Source organism: Melanaphis sacchari, unplaced genomic scaffold, assembly GCF_002803265.2.
Source record: "Melanaphis sacchari strain LSU unplaced genomic scaffold, SCAv2.0 Contig21_pilon_pilon, whole genome shotgun sequence".
Classification (NCBI taxonomy): Eukaryota; Metazoa; Arthropoda; class Insecta; order Hemiptera; family Aphididae; genus Melanaphis; species Melanaphis sacchari.
In genome coordinates this window covers 1,184,223-1,196,249 of record NW_020271096.1, presented here as the reverse complement: position 1 = coordinate 1,196,249, position 12,027 = coordinate 1,184,223, and the positions used below count along the sequence as shown (strand labels likewise).

The 12,027-nt window shown below is 27.8% G+C and overlaps 3 protein-coding genes across 3 annotated transcripts; 1 reads left to right on the top strand and 2 right to left on the bottom strand.

The window, feature by feature from the left end:
• Nucleotides 1–533: 533 nt before the first annotated feature.
• Nucleotides 534–1,232, bottom strand: LOC112594075 (cuticle protein 19.8-like). The gene is made up of 2 exons (XM_025338694.1): nucleotides 1,157–1,232; nucleotides 534–1,028 (listed from the first exon to the last, which is right to left on the bottom strand). The coding sequence occupies exons 1-2, from the start codon at nucleotides 1,166–1,168 to the stop codon at nucleotides 594–596; spliced, it is 447 nt and encodes a 148-aa protein (XP_025194479.1). The 5' UTR covers nucleotides 1,169–1,232; the 3' UTR covers nucleotides 534–593.
• Nucleotides 1,233–2,590: 1,358 nt separating this feature from the next.
• Nucleotides 2,591–9,840, bottom strand: LOC112593996. Its single transcript, XM_025338585.1, has 5 exons — nucleotides 9,726–9,840; nucleotides 9,155–9,595; nucleotides 6,302–6,569; nucleotides 3,519–3,721; nucleotides 2,591–3,426 (listed from the first exon to the last, which is right to left on the bottom strand). Exons 1-5 carry the CDS (start codon nucleotides 9,825–9,827, stop codon nucleotides 3,070–3,072), a joined length of 1,371 nt encoding a protein of 456 aa, XP_025194370.1. The 5' UTR covers nucleotides 9,828–9,840; the 3' UTR covers nucleotides 2,591–3,069.
• LOC112594078 (cuticle protein 18.6-like) lies at nucleotides 5,941–6,682 on the top strand. The gene is made up of 2 exons (XM_025338695.1): nucleotides 5,941–6,033; nucleotides 6,132–6,682. Exons 1-2 carry the CDS (start codon nucleotides 6,022–6,024, stop codon nucleotides 6,540–6,542), a joined length of 423 nt encoding a protein of 140 aa, XP_025194480.1. The 5' UTR covers nucleotides 5,941–6,021; the 3' UTR covers nucleotides 6,543–6,682.
• Nucleotides 9,841–12,027: the final 2,187 nt, after the last annotated feature.

Sequence of the window (12,027 nt, the reverse complement as noted above, 5' to 3'; positions counted from 1 at the left end):
TTTTTAAACATCATATTAAATGTCAAAAATACTAATGTGAATGACTCAGTATTTCCACATAAAACTTTTAAATTTGTTTCATAGTGTTGAAAATTGTTTCTAAATAAAAAACAAATTGTTATTGTTAAACCAAAGGCTTTTTTGTTAATATTTAAAATACATATTGTTAATGATGCTTGAAAAAGTAATCGTAAAGAAAATAAATTACTTATTTTAATCAAGACTTTCAAAATGAAATGCTTGACAAAATATTTCATTTTCATGCGTAACGTTTAAATTGTTTAATACTCTGAAGTAGGTAGGTACACATCGTAGATCTTTAAAGATCATCATTCACAGTTAGATATGAAGTTATGCAAACTTACGTTACACTTATTTGAGTGCTACGAGGTTTACGTAATATATTAATAATATATTTTTTAAACATAAAAGAAAATTACATAGTATTCGTTAAAATAGTAAAAATATTTATTTTTATTATAAAAAAAAAATATATATATATATATAAATACTACATAAAACAAATTATGCAATTTTGAAAAACCAGACTTGCTGCACATTATTTTGACATGTTATCATATTCATTGAAATAATTATTCCGAGTATGATGAAATCATTTCATGATGGTATTTTTCTTCTAAATCATTCGTCGGTTTTGGGAAATATGGCACCTTATGTTCTCCCAAGTCAAGTATGTGTTCTGTAGATGAGGGTTTGTGTTGTAATTGAATTTTCTTAACTACGGCATTGAAGCCGTGGACGTCATCAGCTGTGTACTCAACAACACGAGTAGAACCGTCTGGTTCGACTAGACTGTACGTCCCCTTGACAGTGCCATGTCCGTCACTAACTTCGTTGTGGTTTTTCTCATCACCGGTCACGGGGTCATGTACGGCATACTCGAAGTGATACGAATTTGACATTTGTGAATAATGTTGGTGTTCGTCGTGTTCGGCTAAATCGACTGAAGACGGAAACGATTCTGTGATACTTGAACAAGTCACGGCCATAGCAATCATGATATACAGCTGAAATTTAAAAACAATAATTTACTCGTAACTTTCACCTGGTTTTAATTATTCAAATATTTTTCTTTTTTACAGATACATTTAATTGTAAAAAAGTAAATTAAAAATTTAAGTAGACTTTTACTCGCCTTAATAGTCATCGTAGGTTTTGATTTCTTGAAGTCAGTCACACTATTTTTATTTTTATTTTTTATCGGACACCGACTGGCAATGAATGTTATTGCAAACTGTTCGTACTAGTCATTTATATAGTTTAACCTATACAAGTCCCTTCCTAGTCGAAGAAGATTTCACTCGTATGTGAATTATCATAATTATTATAAGTATACAATTAACACCTGTAATGGAGCTGTGCTATCTAAACAGGAAACGTCTGGTAAAAAAATACATTATTAATTATTATTATATCTAACTGTAATCGGTATAATAGCTTAAAAGGATTAAACACCTTATCACTCGTTTGTACATCATATGGTAAATTAACAGTGAATGCATGTTCTATCCTGAACAACTAGACAAGTGTAATCCTATAGCGGAACAATTAAACCAAAATATTAAATGTAAATTAATTTGATGGTTTATATGATTAGTAATATATATTCATAATGTGGTGTTTAGAATTCGTTTTGAAAATGTAATAATAATTTTGTTTTTGATATTCGTTCTTATACACTTGTAAATACTAGGTATGTATATAAATGGTAACATTTTATTTTATACAACATAAATATTATGGTTTGTTTTTTAGTGAGATAATAAACGTAATCGTGATCTTAATCAGATTTTGTCAAAACTGATGGTATTAATATCGTATTAAATGTATATTATTTAAATAATAAATTTATTCAATATGGATATTATTTATAAAATAAATTAGTTTTCCAATTTATTTTTTAAGAAAAACTAAATTATTTACATATATTATATTTTGTATATAGAAAATCATAATAATATACGAGTATTTTATGTTAAATTAGTCAGTTGCAGTTTATCAACGATAATAAATAATATACATTTATATCATTTTATATAAAAAAAAATATAGAAATTATTTTAAAATCTGAAAACACCTATAAACAATATTTTTACTAGTATAAAAAGTACAATATATTGTCTTCTCATCCTAAAAACAAATTAAAACAAATATTAAAAACACTGACAAAATAATGATTATGTCCTAAAATTGCATAAAATCTTTAGATAGAATAATAATCGATCGATTATACTATTGAAAGTTACATATAATGATGGTTTATTGCATTGATGCGAAAAATAAATAAATATCTTAATAATTATAATATGTCATAACAATATAACATTTTTATTTTGACTTTTTAATCAAAAACATTGTATTTTTTAATGAGATGAATGCATATAATGCACATGATATAACTCATATTTTATGCAGTTATAAGTGTACTAATATATTTCCGGATCTGTAAAAAATGTGAAAAAGAAAATGTTGTGTTTAGAATACTCTCGAGTCATAGGTTTGATTACATAACGATTTGAAACCAAGTAATAGCAGGAAATAAATTATGAAAAATATCAAGATGAGTGTATAATTATTTCATGAGTAGGTTTTATTACTTATAATTCAAAACACGTAGGTAAGCACAATTAAAATTGGGTTAGCTTATAATAGTCAACAATTAGGCTTATAATATTACATAAAATGTACATAAAACAACATGATAAAATATGAGTGATAAATGATAAGCACATGAGAACATTTGCGTTCGATGAACAGAAAACAATATTATACAAAACGGAAACAATACAACACATAGTAATATATTATTATAATTAGGTAAATATAAATTGAGTTTTTCGTAGCCGCTTTCGAAATTCTTGGCGACGGTAACGATAAATATACAAATCGCGTCATTTTTCATTTATACATAATATATACATATAACGTTACTATGGTATAGCATGACTTTGGGACCGTGGTTCAATACGAACGTGATCAAATAGAGGTACGCACGAAGAAGACACGAGGCGAGGAAGACAAATGGTTTAAATGACTAGAGAAAAACAATTAGAATGCAGATTTATATGCTGGTCTGTATCCTGAGTAGGCTGGTGCAGAGTAAGTTGGCTTGTAGGAGGCAGCAGAGGCGGAGTTCTTGACGACAGCGTTGAAACCGTTGTAGTCGTCGGCGGTGTATTCAACGGTGCGTGTGGAACCGTCGGCTTCCAAAAGGCTGTACGATCCTTTGACGTTTCCATTTCCGTCGCTCGACTCGCGTTGACTCTTCACGTCATAAGTGTATGGGTCGTTTACGCTGTACTCAAAACTGTACGGGATTGGTGCGTATTTGGGCTCCGGAGTGTACGCTCTAGGCGACGCGTATTCAGCGACGGCAAGAGACGCACAAGCGACAATGACGAGTACCTGAAAATAAAAATAAAATGAAAATTAACGTTTCCAATTCTGTATGAACACATTTACTATTTAATAAAATGATTATTTACTACATATTATACCTTGGCGATCATTTTGTGTTTGTATCGTTGTACGATAGGTAGTTGAATATTATTCTGTTTATTCTGTCGGCGACAAATATTACACGGTGACTGATAAATTCCGTGCCTGTTGTCGCAGTATTTAAATCGAAAGATGTCAGTGTTACTTTTTACCCATTCCATGTATTGTAGTATTTCATTACCCAGAGTATACATGACGCGAACTGGTTATAATTGAATTTAGTTAAATATTTGTATTCATAAAAAAAGTCATCCACGTGGAGACGTTTTACCTACTGTAAACATTATGTTTGAATTAATTATTTATTGAGAAATAGATTAATAAATTACAAATCAGGTGAAAGTTACAAATAACTAAAAATTCGTATATAGCTAGTTTGTATGTAAATGTATATATATTACATACAATTGTTACGTTAAAATGCTGTTAGTTATTGCGATTAATAACATTTACATTTAACTGGGTTGATAATATACTTAATCAAAGTAATATTAATATAGGTATTATTGGTACATCTACACAGTTAAATAATCAAATTTTAAAATTATTAAATATTTGTAAAATATACTAGGATTTTTTTAAAACTGATTTTAAATAATTTTAATGCAGGTACTTAGATAATCATCATCGTTTGTCAAGAATTTGTATATATTAATAATAGTTCAAAGTTTTAAATAATTTAAAATGTATTTTTAAACCTCGTTTTATAATCTCTTTAGACTATTCTTTATTACGACAAATTTGTTTTTAAATTGTATGTTATTTACTTTTAAGAGATTCTTATAGCATGAAAGTTTATTATATTATAAATTACGAGTATCAATTCACGATAAAATATTTAAATAAATGTAAATATAAATATTTTAGTTAAAAAAAAAGTCATTATGTACACAAGTTAAAATAAAAAATAAAAAAATACTTTGACAATCAACCAGAAATAAGATCACAAATAAATTAAATATATGACAATGGTAGAGTATTAGTTTTGAATGCAAATTAAGCATTAATATTTTATAATCTAAACTTGGGTACTTATCTAAAATCTAAATTTTATATTAAGGTAGTTTCCTACACTATTAAATCAAAACTAATTTTATATTAAATAATAACCACTATTGTTATAAATTTAATAGTAAACATAATGTCCTACAAGAGTTAACAAAGTTTAAGTCAGTGTCGAGATTATGCAGATTAAATATTAATTTTGACATATTTAATATTTTTCAAATTTAACAGTCATAGTATAGTTTAAATATTTAAAATATAGTTATTCAATGATTTAAATAATAATCATCTTTTTACATTTCACTATCTAGCAAATATGTTTATGGTTTAATCATAAAAAAAATAAAAATAAAAAAATAATAAATAAATAAACAATAATTTATTAAATATATATATATTAATTTTATGCTTTAATTACAATAGAAAAATATATTTAGAATATTTGGGGGACTTTAATACGGTAAATTATCTTGGAATTTGATATACAAATATCTATGTTTTATACCATGAAAATAAAATTAGATATTTTGTAAACAATTACCTTTAATTTTATTGTCATATTTAATAAAGTTAAATTATTTAAAACAGAAGTACAATGAAAATGCAAAATCAATTACTAAATATGAAATGAATTTTAAACCAATAATCTCAATTAAGTAAAGCGTAAAAAACGGTTTACCCGTAACACAATCCGAATCGGGAAAAAGATTTGCCTATGGGAAGAAATATGGTATTTCCAATCTTATAGACAAAAACAGTCATTGTGATTATACAACCGAATACGACCGTATTCATACGTTGTTCAAAAAATAATTCATGTCATATGGTTACATAATACGCATTAGGTACTAACAAGATGAAAATAAATAAATAAAGGGATACAATACACTATACTTATTATAATACAATCCCATTAAAACCATTGACCGTAGTTATTATCTACCTTCTCAGGTCGCATATTTGACAATAACAATACATACTCTCAAAAGTCCTGTATAAAATTCTTCATTATTTACTAACCAAGTATTATATTATATGAGAATCACTATATTTATTTTAAAAATAACTAGTAAATTATAAAAAATCGCTTGTTTGATTGTTAATTTTGTTTCTTGTATGATATATTATGAATATATATTTAAGATATAATACTCATAATCTTATCTCATATACCTGAAAATCACATTGAAAGTGTTATTAAAATGTAGAAACAAGTAGATAGACGATTACGTTTTCAATTAATTTAAAATATACTAAAAAAATTCAAATACAATGTATAAAAAATAATCGATTGACACAATCATCTTCGTTTTAACCGGTTTTTGTCCAATGCGACACAATAAGCTAAACGACAATGTGTGCCAATTATTATAATATTTGGAAGGGTGATGTGAAATATTTTTAGCATAAATACTGCGTCTCCAGTCTCTAAATTCATCAGTTTATTTTTGTTAACAGTCATCGAATAATCTCATAAAATAATCAAAAATCCATAAAATGGACGCCAAGGTAAGTCACGAGTGTCATCGTTATTTACTTAACCATTAAATCGTATGATATATTTATATATGTATACATATTTTAAATTTGGAAAATTTTCTCGACAGTTGATCGTCTTCACCGTTTGCATGGCTTCCGCCCTCGCCCAATACTCTGCCCCAGCCTATAGATCAGTGTACTCGGCGCCCATTTATTCGGTACAAAGAGCCTACGCCCCAGAGCCTACATACGCACCAGCCCCATACAAATTCGAGTACAGCGTCAACGACCCATCTACATACGACGTGAAGAGCCAATCTGAATACGCCGACGGCAACGGCAACATCAAGGGATCCTACAGCCTCTTGGAAGCTGATGGTTCCACCCGCGTCGTTGAATACACCGCCGATGACCAAAGCGGTTTCAACGCCATCGTCAAGAAGATCGAAGGAGGATACAAGACCCCGTACAACGCCCCTGCCTACAAACCCGTCTACCCAGCACCGGCTTACAAACCAGTTCCATACAAGGCATACTAACATTTTTTTCATTTTTGAGTCATAACACTAAATGTTCATGCAGGTAGTCATGACATTTTAATTTCATGTTCATCAACCAAATATTTCATCAGTGTATTTATTTTGTAAATAAATAGCAAATAAAAATCAAAATGAGATAATTTTTTTTTTGAAGGTATATGATATATATTATATACAAAAATGAGCAAGTTAATGAAAATATTTAACTCAAATTTAGTTACAAGATTGATAAGTTAGAAGTTAACCGTTAACAAATTATAAATTGAACTCGATAAGTTAACATTTAATACAGAAAAAAATACTAACTTGACTTAGTTTAAAAAATTTAATCTATTTTTATTTTTTTTTAATTAGTATATAGATCACATAAAGAATTACTACCTATGTCTTACTAATTTACTAAATTATAAAAAACAATTTAATTTAATTTTTATCATGATGCACATTATACAGAGTAAATACCCTTTTACGTTACATGATATAATATTTATTAATTTAAACTATATATATATATCTCAAATGAATAATTTTACAAATATTAGTTTTGTAAATAATATAGGAATTGAAGGTCATAAAAAATTAAAACAATAAAATTTATTATATTCATAATTTTATAAAAAAACTTTCTAATATCAATTGCAAAAAGCTAATTTATTTCAACTGTCAATTCAATTCCTTAAGTTATAAGTTGATTAGAAAATAAAGTAACTAATAAAATTAAAAAATTAAAAAAAAAAATTAACTTTTTAACTAGTTAATGCCTATATATATAATCATATCTACAATCACAAATTATCAATAAATGGAGTTTTATACCATTAAATATACAAAACAGTTTCCATAAATATATGCTCGGATATATTTCGATAATGCACCTAAATGGAAATAGTCCATTCCTATAGGTCTAGGTAAAAACTACCTTGTATTTTGAAAGAGATTTTAATTTTCGTCTTATTAATTATATATTTTACATTAAACACGAATTTATAAAATTATATCATGTAAAACGTATAATATATAACAGTGCAAATAGCAAACCTTCTAATTTACGGATATACAATGATATTAGTAAATTGGCGATTAATTGTACTTTAAATAAATATAATTTTCAATTAGAAAATGATACATTTAAATGTAGTTATCTTACTACATATTGATTATAATTAACCATGAACTTATAGAACTGTTTATGAAAACTGAATAAGTGATATTATTATAAATAATATTATCTATGTTTTAGTTATTGAATATTGATTATGCTTAAAATAGTTTATCGACTTACAACGTGATGAAAAAAGGAAACCTATAGTTATAGTTATTTTATAGATTTTATCTTTGTAAATATTTAAACTTTATTTTATTGGTTTAATTTTGAAATATTTTCAAAATAAAGAGTCACATAAACCTAAAATAGTAATAGTATTATTTAAATGTGCAATAATGACCTACGAGTACAATCTTTACATAGTAGGTAACTGATCAAATTATAGGTACCATTTTGTTTTTCTTAAAAAATTAAATTTCTTAGCGTTTTAATTTTAAATGTATACCTAAGAATTAAGAAAATATTTTAGGAATAATTATAAAAAACTTAACAAGTTAAGCAGACAAATTTATTTACTTTTTATAACATATTTTTTCCTATTTTTTAATAATATATTAATCATCTGTTCTTACTAATTATTTATTTATTTTTGATTATGCAGTATACAATTTTAACTATTACATCCATTATAATTTATAATTATTATTGACATGAAATCCATGATTAAGTTAGATTAATGGAGTTTAACAGAAAAAAAAATGTCTACAGTTACGACAAAAAAGGCGCGTCTAAAGTAGTAGGTTTGATGACTCCGATGACTACAAAAACGTAATTCATTCGTCAAAATAAATTCAAGAACTTGTTTTAATTATTGTTCGATAATATTTAATATTTTTCAACCTATTAATTCTTTATAGACTTGTTTGTCTTTTTGTAATTTTTAGTTTTTTTAATAAATATAAAATATTGCTTATAATAGTTTAAATATGTAAAATATATTATACTTCCATTGTCAATATATTGCAATTAGTTTTAACTAAACTATTTCAATGAATTTGTTTGAAATTAAATCAAATTAAAATGTTTGGTTTCAGTTACAATTCATGTAGTACTCAGATTATATAGCGTTAATGAATGATTTCAAGATAACACTTTCAAGGCGTTGAAAACGTACACTAATTATTATTTATTTCTGAATCTGAAATAGTTTTAATAAAACCGTATATATTTTTGTTTCTGCTTTGAAAGTGATCAAAATAGAACAAAAAAAAAATAAATATTTTTTCGTAGGTGTTATAGCAGGACCGTAAGGTGTAAAGAGAAAAAAATTATAAAAAAAAAAATCCAAGTATGTTCAATAAATACACATGGGTGTATATATATATATTTACACAATAAATACACGAGACGTACCTATTGTCTTATACAATAATATGGCATGGTATGTCTTTGCGACCACGGTTCAATATGAACGCGATGGCAGAGAGGTATACACGAAGAAAATATGGAAAAAAAAAAAAAAGGCGATGAAGAGAGTTGGTTCACATGACGAAATAACACGTTTTTAGTATGCTGGTTTGTACGCTGGCTTGTAGGCCGGTGCGGAGTAGGCCGGTGCTGGGTAAGCCGGGGCGGCGTAGGCTGGGGCGGCGTAGGCCGGTGCGGAGTAAGCTGGCTTGTAGGCCGGGGCGGAGTTCTTGACGACGGCGTTGAAACCGTTGTAGTCGTCGGCGGTGTATTCGACGGTACGGGTGGAACCGTCGGCTTCCAAAAGGCTGTACGATCCCTTGACGTAACCGTTGCCGTCGGCGTATTCGGATTGGCTCTTGACGTCGTAGGTGTGTGGGTCGTTTACGCTGTATTCGAAGCTGTACGGGGCCGGGGCGTATGCGGGTTCCGGGGCGTAAGCCTTTGGTGCCGGGTAAGCGGGGGCTGAGTACGCTGGCTTGTAGGCCGGGGCAGAGTATTGGGCGAGAGCGGTAGCCACGCAAGCGGCGAGGATGACGAACTGTAAAACGACGTAAGACAAGAGTTTAAAAAAAATTAATATTACACCGGAGGAGTTTATAAAACGAAAAATTGGATCCGTTTGAAAACCAAACGTTTTAAAGTATCGAATCACGACCATCTCGACTTACCTTAGCGGCCATTTTAGTGGGTTTTTTTGTTGTTGTTGTTTTGTCAAAGTATTGAATGACTGTGTACAGAAATGAACTGGTGAATATGGAGAACGGAGACATGGTATTTATGCTAAAATTTTGTCACATCGTCCCTTCCAGTCTTACGCAGTGAATAATATCTCACACCAGTAGCACTGCAGTACAACGTCGAACAAGAACCGGTCGGGGCGTAGACGCCCGTGAAGTACGTTTCATTTTTTTTATTTTTTTTTTTTATATTAATTGTGTTCGACATGTGTTAATATGGTTCAAGTTCATCGAAAATATTTTATATGCATTTCGATCGCGTTCACGCTCTATTTAAAATATTATGTTTGTCGAAACGGACGTAAACTTATGAACCCACTCATCTCGAATACTATGTGGATTAATTTGTAATTCACATTACTTTTTTTTTTAAGCTTATCTTACGAAAATCTTTTACCTTGTAACTATTAAAAAATTTTAAATTTACTTTATTTTGTTTCTGTGATTTTTATTTTGAAGACAAATGCTTGTGTGAGATTTATAACATCATATAAATACCTATACCTAACAAAAGCAGTGAAATTAATGATCATATATTTTTAAAGAGATAATTAGGTAATAAGTATTCGAAGAATATGTTAGATTAAGTTAAAATATGATAATTTTTTGAAGAGAAAATTCTTATCAGGGGTGGACGTAAACAATTATTCATCGTGTTAGGTTTTCCGCGTCACAAAATTGAAACAAGACAGACGTTGTTTTGGAAGCGACTCATGCAACTTAAACTAAACTAAACGCCTCAGGATATGTTGGTCTTACTAAGATGCAGAAATGATATGGAAAATTAATTTATCATTACTCATTATGTCTACCATAAATGTGTAAACATTTTCTGCACTTTTAATTTATTAGTGAGTCGGTATTTGAGTTTTAAACGGAATGTTTGTTTTGGTCATCAATTTGCTTATCAGAAATAAGTTTGACTTTATTCACACGGAATTCTTACACTTTTTTTAAAAATTCAGTAAAAATTATTTTGTAAATTATTATTATTTTAGTATAATATGCGATTATAGTATTGTAATTAAAAAAAAAAAAATACAGAATTTACCATGTTTAAACTATTTTAGGTGTTATTGTATATTACAGAGACGGTCAAACTTTTTTCGGCCGCGATCTACTAAAAATATACTTCACCTTTGAGGATCGACTTCGGTAAAAAAGTTTTTATTATTATTAAGTTACTATATCACCATAATTAATTTTCGTGAGCGTAGCCTAAAAATAAATTCTAGCACGATCGACTTTAAAATCGTTTGCGATCGACTGGTCGATCGCGATCGACTGTTTGGCCGCCCCTGGTATATTACGTACTATACCATCTGAAATATATTTATAATACATTTATCTGATAATATTTATTAATTTATGAACTACTTAACCTTTAATAATTAGTAAAAATAAATAAATTAGATTAGTTTAATTATGACAATGTGTATTAACATTTTTAAATTAAATTTTTGACTTTTAATCTGAGTTTAACTATTCTTTTACTCAAGCCATGATGATACGGTGCACAGTTGACATAAATCATTAATTTATCATTTTAATTTTAAATATGCATGTGGATATTTTGCATGTTCATTAAATTAATAATATTAAACAAAATTGGTATGTAGTAATATATTTTAATTAATTTGGTTATTATTTCATAACAAGATATGATACTATAGAGTAAATAAACATTAAGCAATAGTAAAACCGATGGGAATCAGTAAAATAAATATTAAATAACAAATCTCTTAAAACTAGCATTTAATCATAAATATTTTAGTCAATTATTCATGAAATGTTCTAAAACTAGAAAAAAAGTGACTTAACAAACTCTTCAACTTGAACCATGAAGTATAAATAGTAGATTGTTGACTTTTGAAATTTTCTGAATTTATAATTAATTTCCCACATGTTTACTTAATTCCTTTTCCAAGCAAACTTACAATAACTGTTAAGTTAAATTATTCATATCATTAACTAAATCATTCGAAAAGTTGAAAGCTATGCTAAAGTATCGTTAAAATAAAAACATTTTGTTTGTGGATACTGTTTTATATTGTTATAGAAAATAATGTAAATAGCGTATAAATATAACAGGTAATAGTTGTTGATTTAATTAGGATGTACTGGCGGGTCTTAATTTTAGTGTATTTGTGACTAAAGATTTCCCACTTTATCCTACCCCTTTCTATAAATTAAAAATCAAAGCAATTAATTTGCAGAAATTACAGATTTGAAC

Excerpts from the sequence above, each read along its gene's own strand:
- LOC112593996 (XM_025338585.1), bottom strand. The coding sequence starts at position 9,827 with ATGTCTCCGTTCTCCATATTCACCAGTTCATTTCTGTACACAGTCATT. Across the intron at positions 9,596-9,725 it reads CCACTAAAATGGCCGCTAAG|TTCGTCATCCTCGCCGCTTG; the intron begins GTAAGTCGAGAT and ends GTCGTTTTACAG. Across the intron at positions 3,427-3,518 it reads AACACAAAATGATCGCCAAG|GTACTCGTCATTGTCGCTTG; the intron begins GTATAATATGTA and ends TTTTATTTTCAG.